This window comes from Lissotriton vulgaris, chromosome 5 (genome assembly GCF_964263255.1).
Source record: "Lissotriton vulgaris chromosome 5, aLisVul1.2, whole genome shotgun sequence".
In the NCBI taxonomy this organism is placed as follows: Eukaryota; Metazoa; Chordata; class Amphibia; order Caudata; family Salamandridae; genus Lissotriton; species Lissotriton vulgaris.
This window is the reverse complement of record NC_141693.1, coordinates 1,289,729,868-1,289,745,696: the sequence shown is the minus strand read 5'-3', so window position 1 is coordinate 1,289,745,696 and position 15,829 is coordinate 1,289,729,868. Positions and strand designations below refer to the sequence as shown.

The window sequence follows — 15,829 nt, the reverse complement described above, 5'->3', positions numbered from 1 at the left end:
ATAAAGAACAAGAATTTGAAAATAACGAGTGCTGAGAAAGGAAATAGTAAGACATATTATGAACAAAAAAGGAAACAGAATTAAACAGAAACACATTTTAGAAATGTAAAAAGATCAAAGTTTAAAAGAATTAAAAATAAAGGAATTAATAAAAAGTGGAACAAACTTGGGGGTTAGATTGTGACAAAAGAGAGAAATTGGAGAGTTTCAAGGAAGACTGGCAGCACGGCCCTTGATGGCAAGGACCCGTCTTGGGAGGCACGGGGTGAGCCCAGGCACGTAGCTCCACACCTTCACTCGACAGTCACTGTGGCACAAAGAGGAAAGCAGAAAAAGGGAGATGGAGAGAGATGAGTGTGAGACAAGAGAAAAGATGGTACTTTATACCCATGGGTAGGCAGGTACTTCCTTTGGGAGGACTGGACACTCTAAACCAGGGACACTGGAATCATGTGGCTTTGCATCCGCAGCTTTTTTCTCATAATTTGCCGCATGGGTCTCATGCTATATTCTAATGCATAATTTGCAAATTTTAACTAAAACTATATGTTTTCTAGCTCAATTGGATCAACACATACTAAAACCGTTATCACTTATGATGTTGTGTAGTGGCAACATTGTTGTCACACAGTAGCATGTCACCTTTAATTTGCAGCTTGTTACCCATTAGTCAATGTCATTAGCCTTTGTTGTCTTAGCTAATAAATCTAAATCCCTACTGCAGAAGATGTTCAATTTCCCTTAATCCTAAACACCATCACTTTGAGCAGAAACCCCAGTGCCCTCTCTGATAAATTAAGATTCAGAGACCTGTATGCAGAATCCGGCCCACTAGTTACTAACAAGTGTCAACAGGTGTCTCAGTCTAGACAAAACAGCAGCCAGCGACTAAGTGGAAAATGAATGTCAGCTGTAAACCAAGACGCTAAGCACAGGGGCGACTGCTGTCCCCCTGACCAAGAGACTTTGTTTAGCTTAATCTAGCACCCATAGCTCTCCTCCAACCGCATGTGGGCCACAGACATGAGACATGTTTCACTCACAGTAAACCTATCAATCAATAAAACCTTAGGTTTTTTTCTTGATTTTGCCATTACATGAAAAGACTTTCCATTAGACTGCACGGGCAGCGGTAAACTAGTTAGGCTGTAAAACACTGAAACTCTCATGAAGCAATATATTTCTGCTCACATGTTTCTATGCTGAGCTGGTCTATTTGCTGAAGAATGAGAGTGTGCTCAACAAATAACCAGACACCTTTTTTCACTTTTGCATGGACTAGTCCACTTGAATTTTAGGTAATTAAAGAGATGCAGGATTTGCTGAATGAGCTTCTTCCAATGTCTCTGAGGCCAGATTTGACCCCATGTCCCTTTTTACTTTAATAGACATGGGGATCTATAAGGACAGTGATCTTTTCTCATCTGGGCTCTGGGTGACCAACAGGTTAAATGAAACAGATAAGTGATTGAGCGCTTTAAACTGATTAAACTGATGTAACTGGAGATTTATTTAAGGAATGGCCCTTAGAAAAGTGTCTATGCCTAGCTGGGAGTCTATGAACTAGGGGGCATATTATAAAGGCAGGCGAAATGAAATTATTGCCGCTTTTGCGGCCGTTTTTGGCCACAAAGCGGCGATAATTTCCTCGCCCTATTAGCAAGCTGTCGCTAACATTAGTTACTGAAAGCTTTTAGGTGATAGCGAGCAGTTTGGGACTCGCTTTGCATGTCAGCGATATTTATCGCTAATAACATGCAAAGTGGGCGTACCCAACCAGTTAGCGACTGAAAGCAGTCACTAACGTCGCTATCGCCTATTAGCAAGGCAGGCGTAGCGATAAAAAAACTTCACGCTAAACCCGATTATCGCTAAAAACGAACGCCTGCTCAGACCAGTTCTTAGCCATTATATCCAATTGGAGGTGGATATTCTTGTTAAGACCCTTTTGGCGATGATGCATGAATATCGCTGGTTTTCCAGCAATATTCACGCATTTCGCCGCTATAGCCGGTTATTTTATAGCATTGGAGATAAACGTTGCTAATAGCATGCTATCTCTGCGATAAAATCTGGCGATGCTTGGCGATAAAACATTTTTCGCTAAGCTTCTTTAGCGATAAATATCGCTAGCTGTTGATAATATGCCCCTAGCTCCCCACTGACCAGACAGGTACTTACATCTCATCCAGTCATTTCCTACATATAGCTTATATAGCTCCTCACCTGAAAACCAACATGGCATTGCTCCTAGTTGCTCAGGTGGCATATCATTCAAAAACAGGTAGGTACTGTAACCACATGCCCAGGAGCACGTTTCCCATATACCCAAGCAAGCCCTCTGGCTAAGGGGCACAAGGGGTGACCCATTCTTGAGGAACATATATCTAGGTCCATATTGCTCGCCCCCCCCCCCCTTACCTACTTCCCTTTACTAGGTCCATATCCCTCACCCCCCTTACCTCTTTCCCTTTACTAGATCCACATTCCTCGTCCCCCCTAACTCCTTCCCTTGCCTACATTCATTATTTCAATCTTTCTAGTTGATGTGGATTTCGAGGGATGTATTTTGCCTCTCTATTTTCGCTTTTAACTTTGACAATGTCCACTTTTTTCTTTTGCTTCTATCTTTTCAAGAAGTTTGCTAATGTACACTTATCTTATGTAAATGAAACTCAATTTACTAAGTGTGTCATGCCTTGCAATTCTGTATTTATTAGATTATAAAAAACAGTAATTTGCTATTGTTAGTCAGTGCATGCACACCAATTCGCAGTATCCGCACGACACCTAAATAAGTTCAAATTATTTTGTGAAAATATTCATAGAGCTACAACAGAAAATAAATTTTTAAATTGCATGATTTACAGTACTCCCAACTTCAGTATGCCTGTAAAAACGAATATGTGTTTGGCCCCTGGTAGACACTCTGCAGGTCACTTAGGGGATGAAGCAAAAGACCATCTGCCCCTTGTAGCAATCTCTGCCTGTCTGGGCGGTATCTCTTTGTGACAGCAGTTCTGTAAAACCTCTGCAGGTCTGGAGACCAGTGTTTAAGGTGTCTGCTCTGCTAACTTTTTTTGCATTGAGAAAATAAACTCCCAAAGCAAGAATTAGTTTTGCAGATACGAAACAACAAACTACCCCGATGTGTAAGGAGCTTTCTACCTGGGTCTGGGGTTACTGCTTTTTAGGTCGAAGCCTACCAGACAGCACAGCTGTCTGGTTTGTTACCTGCTGACTGAGAGCTTCCCTTGGAATACATTTCACCCATGCTTTCTATTGGCTTTGTGGTGTGTAACTCACATTTGCCTGTTTTCTATTTGCTGAATGTATTTGTTTTAGGCTGTCTAGCTTTAGATCGTCCCTCCTGTGGGCATCTCATTTACGGTATCCTTCCAGGTACACGCTTTCTGTAAATAAGCCTTTAAATCTTGTTCTTCTGTTCTCATATTTGCTGTGCTTTCAACGACAGAGGTCAAATGTCAGGCTCTGTATTCAGGAGACTTGGTGTTTTCTTTCCCTGACTTCAAAGTGGGAGCATTTATGTGACAACCCATCCTGCTGACTACCCATGTGAGAGGTCAGACTGTAGAATGCTATTATTTTAGCACACAACAAAGACTACATCAGAATTAGTAAAGCAGAAATGAAGTATATATTTTGTAATCTTAAAGTATGGTGGAAACAAATATTTTAATACGGTCAAAACACATCAATACAGTATGTGATGACTTTTCCACACATTATAGTTTGAGCACAGTAAGCTGTGCCTGTGCAGATGTAAAGGTTATATCAATTGGAAATGTGTTGTCTGTAATGGCACTGCGCTACCACACCATGCATACTCCAAAATAATTCACTCCTCTTTATACTGCTCCTCACTCTACAACACTATTCTAAATCACTTCACTCTACAACACTCTACGTCACTATGTACCCTTCTGCTTTACGCCATGCCACTCCTTCCTATGACACTACACTACACTCTATGACATACCACTCCACTCTGCATCCCTTCAATCTAAAACACTCTATGACACATCATGCCCCTCCACTCCATACCACTAACCCCAACTCCAATCTACCCCAACCCAATTTACCCTACCCCAATCCACTCCACTCCAATCTACCCCACTAGACACCAATATCCACCACCCCTCTCGAACTCAATCTACCCCACTCCAATCTACCCCAGTACACTCAAACCTACCCCAGTACACTCTACTGATTCCATTCCACTCCAATATACTCCAATCTAATCTACCCTATCCAATCCCAATCTACCCCACACACCTCTACTCCACTCTACCCCACTCCAATCTACCCAAGTCCACTCCACTCTACCCCACTCCATTCTACACACTCTAATCTTCTTAATCTACACACTCCATCCAATCTACCCCACTCCAATCCATCTACTCTACCCCGCTCCCTTCAACCTAATCTACCCACTCTAACCCAATCCACCCCACTCCTCCCCAATCTACAACACTCCACTTCAATCGCCACTCCACTCCAATCTATCCCCTCAAATCCAGTCTATTCCACTCAACTGTACCCCAATCTACCCCACTCAACTGTACCCCAATCTACACCACTCCAATCTACTACAATGTACCCCACTCCTATCTACCACAATATATCCCAGTCCACCCCTGTCTACCCCTCTTCAATCCATCCAATCTACCCTACTCCACTCTACCATAATCCACTCTACCCCAATCTACCCCACTCCATTTCAGTCCTTTCTAACCCACTCCAATCTATCATATTGTACTCAAATCTATCCACTTCACTCTATTGTAACACACTCCATCCCAATCCACCCCACTCCACCCCACTACAATCTACCCCACTCAACTCCAATCTACCCTACTTTGATGCACCCAATCTACCCCACTCCACTCTACTCCTATCTACCCCACTCCATTGCACCCTAATGGACCCCACTCCACTCCCACTCTTCTCTACTCGACTCCACTCCACCCTAAACCACCCACTCTGCCCTAATCTATCCCACTCCACTTTAATCTACCACACTCCACTGTACCTCACTCCAATCCAACAAATCCACTCTTATCCGATCGACCCCACTCCAATCCAATCTAACCCACACAACTGTACCCCAGTCTACCCCACTCTTATCTACCCCACTCTAATCTGCCGAAATCTACCCCAAACTACCCCAATCCACCCTAGTGAGCCCCACTCCTCTCCAATATACCCCACCCACTTCATTCCAACGAACCTCAATTTACCCCACTTCACCCCAGTCTACCCCAATCCAATCTACTCCACTCCAATTTACCCCACACCTCCACTCCAATCTACCCAACTCCACCCCACCCCAATCTAGCCCACTCAACTCCAATCTATGCCACTCTAAGTCTCTCCAATCTTCCCCACCCCAATCTTCCCCACTCAAATCCAAACTACCCCACTCTATTCACTCCAATGTACCCCACTCCAATCTACCCCATTCTACCCCACTCCGTTTCTCCTCAAGCCTCCTCACTCCACTCTATCCCATTCCAGACCACGCCTCTAACTTTTAGCCATGTTGTTTAGCAGCTACACTGGTGTACAACATGGTTAAAACACATTGCCAAAGCCAAAAGCTCTAGAAAAGGTGAAACCTATTGGCTTTGCCAATGCTCGTCCCATGCTTCTGTTCACCATGCATTGCATTGTGGACAATGGACAGGGTACATGAATGATGATTGCCACACCATCATTAGGGCAGGAGGACACTCAAAGTGACCTGGCAGTTTTTTGTAAGCATGGGCGAATTTTGCGAATCTCGCGTTCGCGAATTTTGCGGATTTGCGAACTCGCAATCCGCAAAATCCGCGAATTCTCGCGAATTTGTGGATTTTTATTTTTTTGTGTTTGCGCGGGTTTCTGCCAGTTCGCGAGGGTTTTGTACACTTTCGCAAATTGCGAACTTACCTGTCGGGTCGCAAGTTTCGCGAACTTGTTGTTTCTATGTGTCCAGCCTGTTTGGGACACTCTTCTTCATCACTGCCACTCTCTGTCACCACTGCCACTCTCTGACTACTCATGCCACCCTCTGGCCCACCCATGCCACCCTCTGTTTCATCACAGCACCCTCTGGTTGTCCAGTCAGTGTACATTATTGTGGCAACGCAAGCACACCTTCCTTGCCTCAAGTGACCTGAATTAATTTGGGGCTGATTAATGTGTCACAGAATATTTTTTTAGCTGGCACCTGCTTCCTTAGTGCTTCTTGATTAGTGATCTTTTGCACTTGCTAAGTGCTTTCATTGTTGCAAAATTAGTTACAACACCTGCCCTGCCCCAACTGACAATAATGAATTAGGGGCTGATTAATGGATTTGAACTTCCAGCCTGGCTCCTGCTTGTCTCCCTTAGCTGTAATTCAGGACCTTTGTGGCATATGTGTAACTATTCTGAGGTTCAGAGCAGGGTCACATAATAGTTGCAACTGGCAACTTTAATCTGGAGGGGCCCCTCAGGAAGCACTACGGGAAATGGCTACTAATGATGAGCCTGAACTTTTGAACCTGGTAAGTAGTTTCAGTTTTGCTAAGATTGTATTTCTGCAATTTTGCACTTATTCGCGGGGCGCGAAGTTGTACTGGGAAGCCGCGAACTCACGCGAACAGTGCGAGCAAAATCCGCTGCTCGCGGATTTGCGGATTTTGCGGGAGATTCGCGAATCTCGCGGATTGCGAATTTACCGAAAATCCGCAAAATCCGCGAGCGAAACTGATTTTCCGCCCATGCTTAGTTTTTTGGCAATTGGGTTACCAAAGTCGAGGAACTAAGAATTTGGGATGGCTCGACAACCACCATTTCATAGCACTGCTCGCAGTTTGCTGAATTATAAATAAAGCCTTTACTTTTCTCTAGTCTACACAAGTGTTTCTGTCATAACTGCTGACAACATAGCAACCAAAGGCTATCCATGCAACTTGATGCCTGGTTGTGGAAAGCAGTACAGTATCAAAAGATAAACTAGGCAAGAAAAAGAAAGCAAGAGAACTACAGTGAAATAAGTTATATTTAAACTAGCAGCCCGTCCCGACGTTGTCCTGGTATGAATTGCTGCCGGCCAGTAGTATATTGTTTTGTAGGATTTTGTTTTGATAGCATTTCTTATCTGTGACAGGCCTATGAAACGCTCTGATTCACAGTGCACTGCTGATGCACTTAAGAGTGCGCGTTCAGTAGTGTGTGAACTCGAGTTTCCCTACTTTATTTTTCCTTGCAATATTATATAACGCGAACTCGACAACATGGCATGAGCACAATTTACATTACAGAAGAACACATTCATTTGTGGTAGGCACGGGGAGACAAAGCGATTTGCCTGGAATCACAGGATGTTGAGCTGATGCCGCGATTCGAACGTAGCTCCCCAGCTCTAAAGTTCGCAATTCTAGAACTTGTGGTAGGAGGTGTGTCTAAAAGTGTATGTCGGTGCTGGCCATCAATGAGAGAGACCTGTGCATTTTTCTAATGGGTGGTGAAAAAATATGAGTATGTTGCTGGAGATGTGGGCCGCCGTGCCACCAATGTACTTACCGGGAGAGGGTAAACACCCATTATTTCGCAACTTTCTTTCCGCATACCAACACTCCGCATACTTTCATTACAAAAGTACCATGACTCCGCAATGCCATTATAATGCAAGGCATTACATTTTATATGCTTTTATCACGCATACATTTACAACAAAATTCGTTGTAAATGCATGAATGGTAAAAGCATGTTTTTTAAAAATGTTTAGATAAGGTAAGTATGGGTATAGGGGTATATGTTTTGGGATACTGAGGTATATATTTTGGGGTGTTTGGGTATTTTAAGGGTTCAGATATAGTTTTGGGTTATGGGGTACAGGGGTAGTTTTAGGGTTTAGGGCTAGGTATGGGGTTTGGGGTACAGGGGTATTTTTAGGGCTTAGGTCTAGGTATGGGTTTTGGGTACAGGGGTATTTTTAGGGTTCAGGGCTAGGTTTGGGTTTTGGGGTATAGGGGTATTTTTAGAGTTCAGAGGTAGGTTTGGGTTTTGAGGTACTGGGGTATTTTAAGGGTTCAGGGCTAGGTTTGGGTTTTGGGGTACAGGGGTATTTTTAGGGTTCAGGGCTAGGTTTGGGTTTTGGGGTACAGTGGTATTTTAGGGTTCAGGGAGAGGTTTGGGTTTTGGGGTACAGGGTTATTTTTAGGGTTCAGGGCTAGGTTTGGGTTTTGGGGTACAGGGGTATTTTTAGGGTTCAGGGGTAGATTTGGGTTTTGGGGTACAGGGGTATTTTAAGAGTTTAGGGCTAGGTTTGGGTTTTGGGGTGCAGGGGTATTTTAGGGTTCAGAGGTAGGTTTGGGTTTTGGGGTACAGTGGTATTTTTAGGGTTCAGGGCTAGGTTTGGGTTTTGGGGTACAGGGGTATTTTTAGGGTTCAGGGTAGGTTTGGGTTTTGAGGTACAGGGGTATTTATAGGGTTCAGGGCTAGGTTTGGGTTTTGGGGTACAGGGGTATTTTTAGGGTTTAGGGATAGGTTTGGGATTTGGGGTACAGGGTATATTTATATGGTTAAGATGGGTTAGTGTTTAAGGGTGTTGGGGTATTTTAAGGAGTAAGGGTGGGTTATGATTATGTGGTGCAGGGGTATTTAAAGGGAGCAGGGTGGGATTAGCACACAATATGAGACATGGCATGAAGGGCGGAACATACCACACGCCCCCACCGTTTGTCACGCCCCCCCAAGCACACGCCCACAGCACAACGCAGACACGCCCACAAGGGGCTACTTTGCTGGCACGGTTCTTTTACCTTTTAAATGTATATGGTGGGTGTCTGCATAGCCTATGTCCTTCTGCTGCAACTGCCCTTTCCAACGCTGTATTGGGTGTTGTGATTGGTGCTGTGGTTCCTGAGATTACCCGCCCCAAAGGTTTGGGCTCTCTCTTTATTATATTAGTATGGATTATCTATATGTAAAGATGTGTGAGGCAGTGCTGTTAAATTGACTTTTGCCCTGTTAATAAAATGTGCAGATGTTCTTACTATATAGGATATGAGATTCAATGTGTTGTGTAGCTGGGTTTTTGTTTGCCGCCCTCTTTTCATATTGTGTAATGTCTGCTTTATTAAGGTTATAGATTTATAAAATGTAGTCAAACAAATTGAATGACCAAACCAGTCATAAAATTGTCCCTTGAAAAAGTCAGATGTTTTAGAATTTCTAGTTTTCTGCTGGGAATCTCTGACGGTTTCATCTTTCGAGAAGCCCTCGCGTGTGTAACCACTTCAGCATTGGAAAACATAACGAGCATATTTAAAAATGCAAAAATGTGATGCTGCAGTGCATTTAAAACTAATTTTTTGTTTTTCAAAAGAAAAAAATACTTTTCATGATTTAGAAAACCCATCAATTTAGAGGGTGTATCAGCCCCATTACCACTCTATAAACGTAGGAGTAAAGGCATGTGTGTGTTTCCATGGTGACAAAGTATCTGGACAATACCTGTATGGTGAATACTTCATGGTGTGGGGCTGTTTACCTACTTATACGGCAGACCCACCCGGGAATTCTCACTGAATGCCCTTAATAGTACATTTGTGCAGTGTACTGGCTTGTGCAGGGCGTTGAGCTCCATTGCAAGGATATTTAAGAGCCCTAAGCACAATGATAGTGTGTCGTTTGGGTACTCCCTTTTCTCACTAACAAGGTCACTTTTGAGGCAATGTCTTGCAATCTGGTGCTCTCTTATGGCTATTTGTAGTGGCGATATAAAATGGCCTACAATGGCTTAATATCTCAAGAGCAAGGACAAGAGAAGAAATAATCAAGCAGCAGCTCTGGAGCCAAAGAGCTGCAGAAATTTGAGAAAATGTCTGACGAAGATAGATTGTGTTTTACAGCAAAATTGTTTATCATGGGTGTTGTCATAGCTCCTGCAGGAGCAGCTACAGTTATGGTGGGAAACCGATGGTGCCCCGGAAGTTAATCTTTCAAAGCTGCCCAAGCAGAAACAGGGAGAGAGAGCACTGATGCTGCAAAGGGAAAATATAGGGTGCTGTCTGGAAGGTGGACAGGCACTGTACAGTGACTTTGATGGCTCTGCATCAGCGTGGCATGTCCTTAAATCAATCATCCAGTGGGATTGAGAGGCTGCTGGGCGGAGTTGTCTAGTGAGGAGAGCAAGCAAGCAGTAATAACCAGTGGGGGACCAGAAGAGGGCGGGCCTTCCATGGAGCTGCTTTGTGAAAGGAGATTAGTGGGCAAAGTCCAAAAGAGGTACTCTAACAGTGGCACTGCTAAGGGCATTGACAGTAAGGGTGGGCGTAGTTCGCGAAGTAGCGCTACGCAAAACTACGTGAAGTGCACTTCGCACTACGCAAACTTCACGTAGCACTACGCGAGCTGCGTAGTAACATGTTCGCACTGTGCAAGATGCGTTTTCAATGATTGCACAGTGCGGACAAGCATCGGCACTGTGTAATCATTGAAAATGTAATCTTGCACAGTGCGAGCTGTAGTTTTCTGCTGCTCGAGTAGATTTTTACTCGAGCGGCAGCTTTCCCAACGCAAACTGGGAGTTTCTCATTGCGAGCGGTCGCGAGCATGCGTAACCACCCACAATGAGAAACCTGACTTCCCCGCGTTGAGAATCTCGCCGGGATGTCATTTTGCTTGCTCGCGGTCGCGAACATGACGTTGAGGACCGCGAACAAGCAAAAAATGACCGCTGCACTACACTACGCGTGTTCGCCCTGCGCTACCTGCAGCTCGCGTAGTTCGAAGTTTTGCAAACTTCACAAACTACGCGAGCGTAGCGTAGTGCTTCGCCCAGGGTTAATTGACACGAATATGGAGAATTTCGGTTATGTGACTGCTGTGGGACTGAAGCTGTAAGGTGTCAAATAAAAGAGGTAAAGCACATGAAGGAAGCACGTATGTTGGCATCATCAAGACATTATGGAGAGACATGATATTTTTCTGATTTAAATGTGTGGTGGGCAGTGCATTGAAGACCACACCCAGACCGCAGGAAGGACAAAGACAGGGACATTTCACACATCTAATAGACAGATAAAAAAAATAATCAGAAGCCTGGAGAAAGCCCTAAGCTTACTGCAATGCAGGGCCATAACAGGTGCCAACTGAACAAGGTAAACCCTTTAAGCATGAAAAGAGCAATGGAACAAGGAAGTAAAAAATATGCTAAAGGTATTAGAAAGCTGTTTTATGTTCTAGAACTCACCAATCGCCATATTTGAAACAGCTCTTGTGTGTTTACTTGTGGAGAGCTTATACCGTGTAGGCGTCATAGGCACTTTGCTAAAAAATAAATATATAAATATATATATTTTTTTAAAGGCCCTCGTGTTGCAAATAAAGCATAATAGACACCTACCCAATTTCATTAATTAATATTGGGTAGTAATTGTGAGCGACGGAACCCTAAGGCCCTGTCTTTCTTCAATGATCTTTAAACTGCAATATCTCGGTGGAGCGGCCCCTGGTGTGATGTTTGCCTTTGTGGTGCCAATGGCAATCTAATAAACTCTGGGGCACATCGGAGACTCCATGGTGCGTATTCTATGCGGTGCAGCCATTGCACGGCTCTTTACATTGCAGCGTGCCGTTTAAAATATATTTCCTTAATCGTGCGGCTCCCGCTGGCAGTCATGGGAAATTATTATTTGGTCGTAAAGCATTTATTACCATGTGACTTGGAAGGAGTTAGAATGCGCGCACTGGGATTTGCGACGGCATTTATGAATACAAATGTTGTTAATCTGGCCCCCGAGGTTGAGGTAAAGTTACATTTCTGTGGCTCACTCATGCTCAGTAAAGAGTAAAGACGTCTTTGGGAAGGGAGGAGGCTACCTGACGTTAGATGGGCTGGGATAAGAGCGTGAAAAGTTTGATTTTTTCACTGTGAAAATAACATTGACGTCAGCAATGACGATTTCAGCACTGTGCTGCATAGAGAAGATGCAGGCATAACACGGCAATCTGGGACTGAGTACTGAAAGGGATTGCTTTACGAACCAGGATGTGCAAACCAGAAACATGCAGTTGTAACATTTGCAATTGATTTTATAATGCTCTATCGCCCTCTGTCGGCCATGACAAGTACCAGCACAGGAGTCAGCGACCGAACTGCTCTCACAATGAACACCTTTAGCAGAGAATCCATCTCTGCCCACCTCCCGCTCCATCGCAAATACAGCTTAAATCTTGAGAGGACCACTTTCCAAGAGTCCTGTCACCAACACGCGGACACAGCATTACCATGAAGATAAACTGGATGATCTGGATTAAAAATGAATATTCATGTGGTATCCTTGCACGGAAGAGATTAATGCCAGCTTCATGCCTTAACTCTGTTATACTTAGTTAGCTTTGGTGACTTCCCTGCTGCTCAGCTGGTGTGAGTCTTGGAATGTCTGATGACATAATAGAATCCTGGTTTCCTGGCTTGTGTGGAGTGGCAGTTGATGGCAGGCAGGCTGAGTGGCAAGGAGGCCACTCCTGGTGGGGCGTTGTCATCTTTACTTATTTACATGAAACTGGACTTGAAACTAAGCTTAATTAAACCAGCGTGTTAAATATACCTGGCTCCAGGACTTCCTTTAATTACAACAAACTCATAATTTAAAATGGCGCTCACTGCAAGCTTGTTGCCACGGGGAAACACCACGCGTTCAGCTACCAAATTACATTCTAAGCCTTTCTGTGGCTGCTGTACAGGGGCAGCGTGAACCCCATCCTTAGCAGCTACAGCGGGGGTGGGACTCTTTTTGGGTTTCTTCTGTCTTCAACTCACCAGTCAAACTCTCATAACACTAAAAAGTATTACAGCATCAACCGAAAAGCAAGCGGAGCAGGGCTCGAGTCGAGGTACCACGCGGGTGGACGGCGTCCCCCCCCCACTTATTTTACCGGGAGCTCTATAACTGGAGCAAATGGAGCCACACATTCACTCTTTGGCCTCTCTGGGGCGAGATTGGAGCTCATTCAGAACGCTGCTCACGCGCTGGCTTCTCTGATGCAATGGCATCTAAGGGGTGATCAAGGGGAGGCAATGAGTCTGAAAGTACAAGCCACCTTTCGTGACGTCACTTCCTGTAGTGACATCAGCGTATCCCCCCCCCCCCCCCACTTCTTTTTTTCGGACTTGTGCCCTGAAGCGGAGTGAATAGAAAAGGGAAACAAGGAAGGATTAATTACTTAGGAAGGGTGAAAGGAAGGATAGAGGGATGAGTAGGTGGATGAATAAGGGGTGGATGAATGGGTGAAATAATGAGTTAATGTATATGTGGTTAGACAGGTGAAGAAATGGCTGAATGGATGGATGGATGGATGGATAGACAGGTTAAATGATGACAGAGTAAAGGGACGGATAGAAGAATGGACAGGTGAAAGGAAAGAGATGAGCGGATGGATGTTGATAAAAGGATGAGTAAATGGATGGCAGAGTGGATGGATGAGTGAAAGGACAGCAGAGTGGATGGAAGAATGATGGGTGGCATGGTGAATGAATGGTAGGGTGGATGGAATAATGGCAGAATGGATGTACGGCACAGTGAATGGAAGGAGGCATAGATGGATGGACGGCAGAGTGGAAGAAGGGTTTGGTGGAAGGCAGAGTAGATGGATTGATGAAATGGGGAAAGACTAATTGATGCATGCAAAAATGAATGGATGTATGAATGTAAAGGTGAGATAGTGGATATCAGCAGGTGGATAGAAGTGTGAAAGTATGAATGTATAGATGCCTGGATAGAAAATACAGGAGAGCTCTTCTAGGGAGGAGTTGGCCGTTTGCTTCTCTTGCTTTGTGCCATCAGAGCTTTTATTTAAAAGTGGATGGTACTTTAATTTCCTGGCTACTCCCTTGCTGCCATATTCCTGAAATGAACCCTATTACCGAGGCACAGTTGCAGTGTTAAACTGACTTATAGGGTAATCAGGCAGAGCAAGATGGGTCAGTGTATGGGCCGGATTTTTAGCTGTTTGTTGGTTTGTTTTGTGGCTTTCTGGGCTGGTTTATGCTGTTGATTTCCCTGATAATAAAATTAATTGTTGCCATGCAACCTTCCATATCCTGCAAAATACTGATACAGCATGTCTTTACAAGTTCAAAGCTTCCTCAATTTGCAAAACCCTGGCAACTTTTTTAGCTAATTCATGAATTGGAGTCAAATTAAATTTGGTGCCCGGGCCTACTTTCTGTCCCAGTCCAACCCGACTTTTAGTCTCAGTCCCACCCCGGATACAGCCATGTCAATACTTACAATTACTTAAATATTCAACATGTACTTTCTTTTCAGCCCGAGCTGGCCTTACCTAGCCTTACATATTGCTCATGCAGTCCCCTGCAGCTTTAGAGCAGTTCCCTCTATTGAACTGCGGTAGCACCCGATCGGTAACGTGTTCAGATCTTACGGTATTCATATATATGTATTTTATTGAGCTTGTATAGTGACTGGGCCTGTTTTCCTAAGTGCGTGGCGGTGCGAATGATGTACAAAATGCTCATATTTACTTTTCCTCTGCTGTTTTACTTCTACTACAATAACGTGTCTCAAGCTCAGATCGGACAAGACGGAAGTCCTCATCTTTGGGAACAACACCTCGCCATGGAACAATGCAAAGTGACTTGCTAAACTTGGCCAATTACCTGCGTTACAGACCACAATAGAAATCAGGCTATATATGAAGAAAAACAGGTAAAACGCAGTCTCATCCACTAGCGCCCACACCCTGCACATGCTCCTCGAGATCATCTGTGGCTTCCGGTCAACCCCAGAAGGACCGTCATGCAGGCCCTCATCACTAGCAGGATGAATCACAGGATCACACTCTACTTAGGAATCACTGCATGCCTTTCTATCGTAACTACGGATATGTAGCAGCATTTGTCACAAAGAAAAGAAGTGAGAAACCTCAGTGGCTTTTAGTTTGCTCGTCTAGCGGCAACAAGAGAGATAATACTCAGTGTTCAAAAAGGAAAGGTAATGGGCAATTTATTCTTTAAAAATATATATACAGAGTTCCAAATTCATGTTGTTACTAATGACAAATAGGCTAATATACATTTTAGGAAGTACAAATATTAATTTTATCAAAAAGGCTGACAACATGTCTGACTGCCTTTTGAGACTGTTATTTCAAGAAGTGAGGAAGATAAAGAGGAATGCCTAGAGGAGGACACAGGATGTACTGTGGTACATGTGGATTTGGAGAAAACGAGTTGCATGAGGTTAAGTAAAGTAAACAATTGCTAGAGGACAAAGTGTTGCAGAAGGTAATTGATTATGCCCGCAAGGAGGCCAAAGGAGAAATGTCTGGACTGAGAGATGCAAGCTTGTTCCAAAATACCAATATATTGATGGCATTTTGATGAGAGGGCAGGGAGTTGTTCTACCTTCAAAATTCTCCTTTACGTCAGTGAAACTTGGGCCTATCGGACAACGAGGGATGGTGCTGAAGAATAAAAGATTAAGAGAAACACTGATGGCAGTTGATGGATAGTGAAGTAGAACTAAATATGGGGCCATATGTAGGTAATCTCTATTTACCGATTCTTAAATACTGAATTTTACCGATTCAGTATTTAAGAATTGGTAAATAGTATGTAGGTAAAAAATTCGGTAAATTTTACTGAATCGGTAATATTCGGTAATTCCCATTCATTCCTATGAGCCTGGAGGCCCATAGGAATGAATTGGAAGCCATTCACCATTACCGATTCGGTAAATACCAAATTGGTAATAGGGGGAACATATTCAAGGGTGGCAGGGTGTCACATTGACACCCTGTTGCACCCCTG

At 43.9% G+C, this 15,829-nt stretch overlaps 1 protein-coding gene across 5 annotated transcripts in view; it reads right to left on the bottom strand.

Moving 5' to 3' along the window:
• KIF21B (kinesin family member 21B) overlaps window positions 1–15,829 on the bottom strand; it is a 413,924-nt gene that overhangs the window by 5,104 nt on the left and 392,991 nt on the right. For 4 of the 5 annotated variants that reach the window (XM_086923170.1, XM_086923172.1, XM_086923171.1 and 1 more), the window contains one exon: window positions 166–307. The exons of the other annotated variant lie outside the window; for it this stretch is intronic. In XM_086923170.1, the coding sequence (XP_086779296.1) occupies window positions 208–307 (100 nt within the window). In that variant the 3' untranslated portion in view covers window positions 166–207. Of the gene's footprint in view, window positions 1–165; window positions 308–15,829 lie in introns of those variants that run through there. 5 annotated transcript variants of the gene reach the window in all.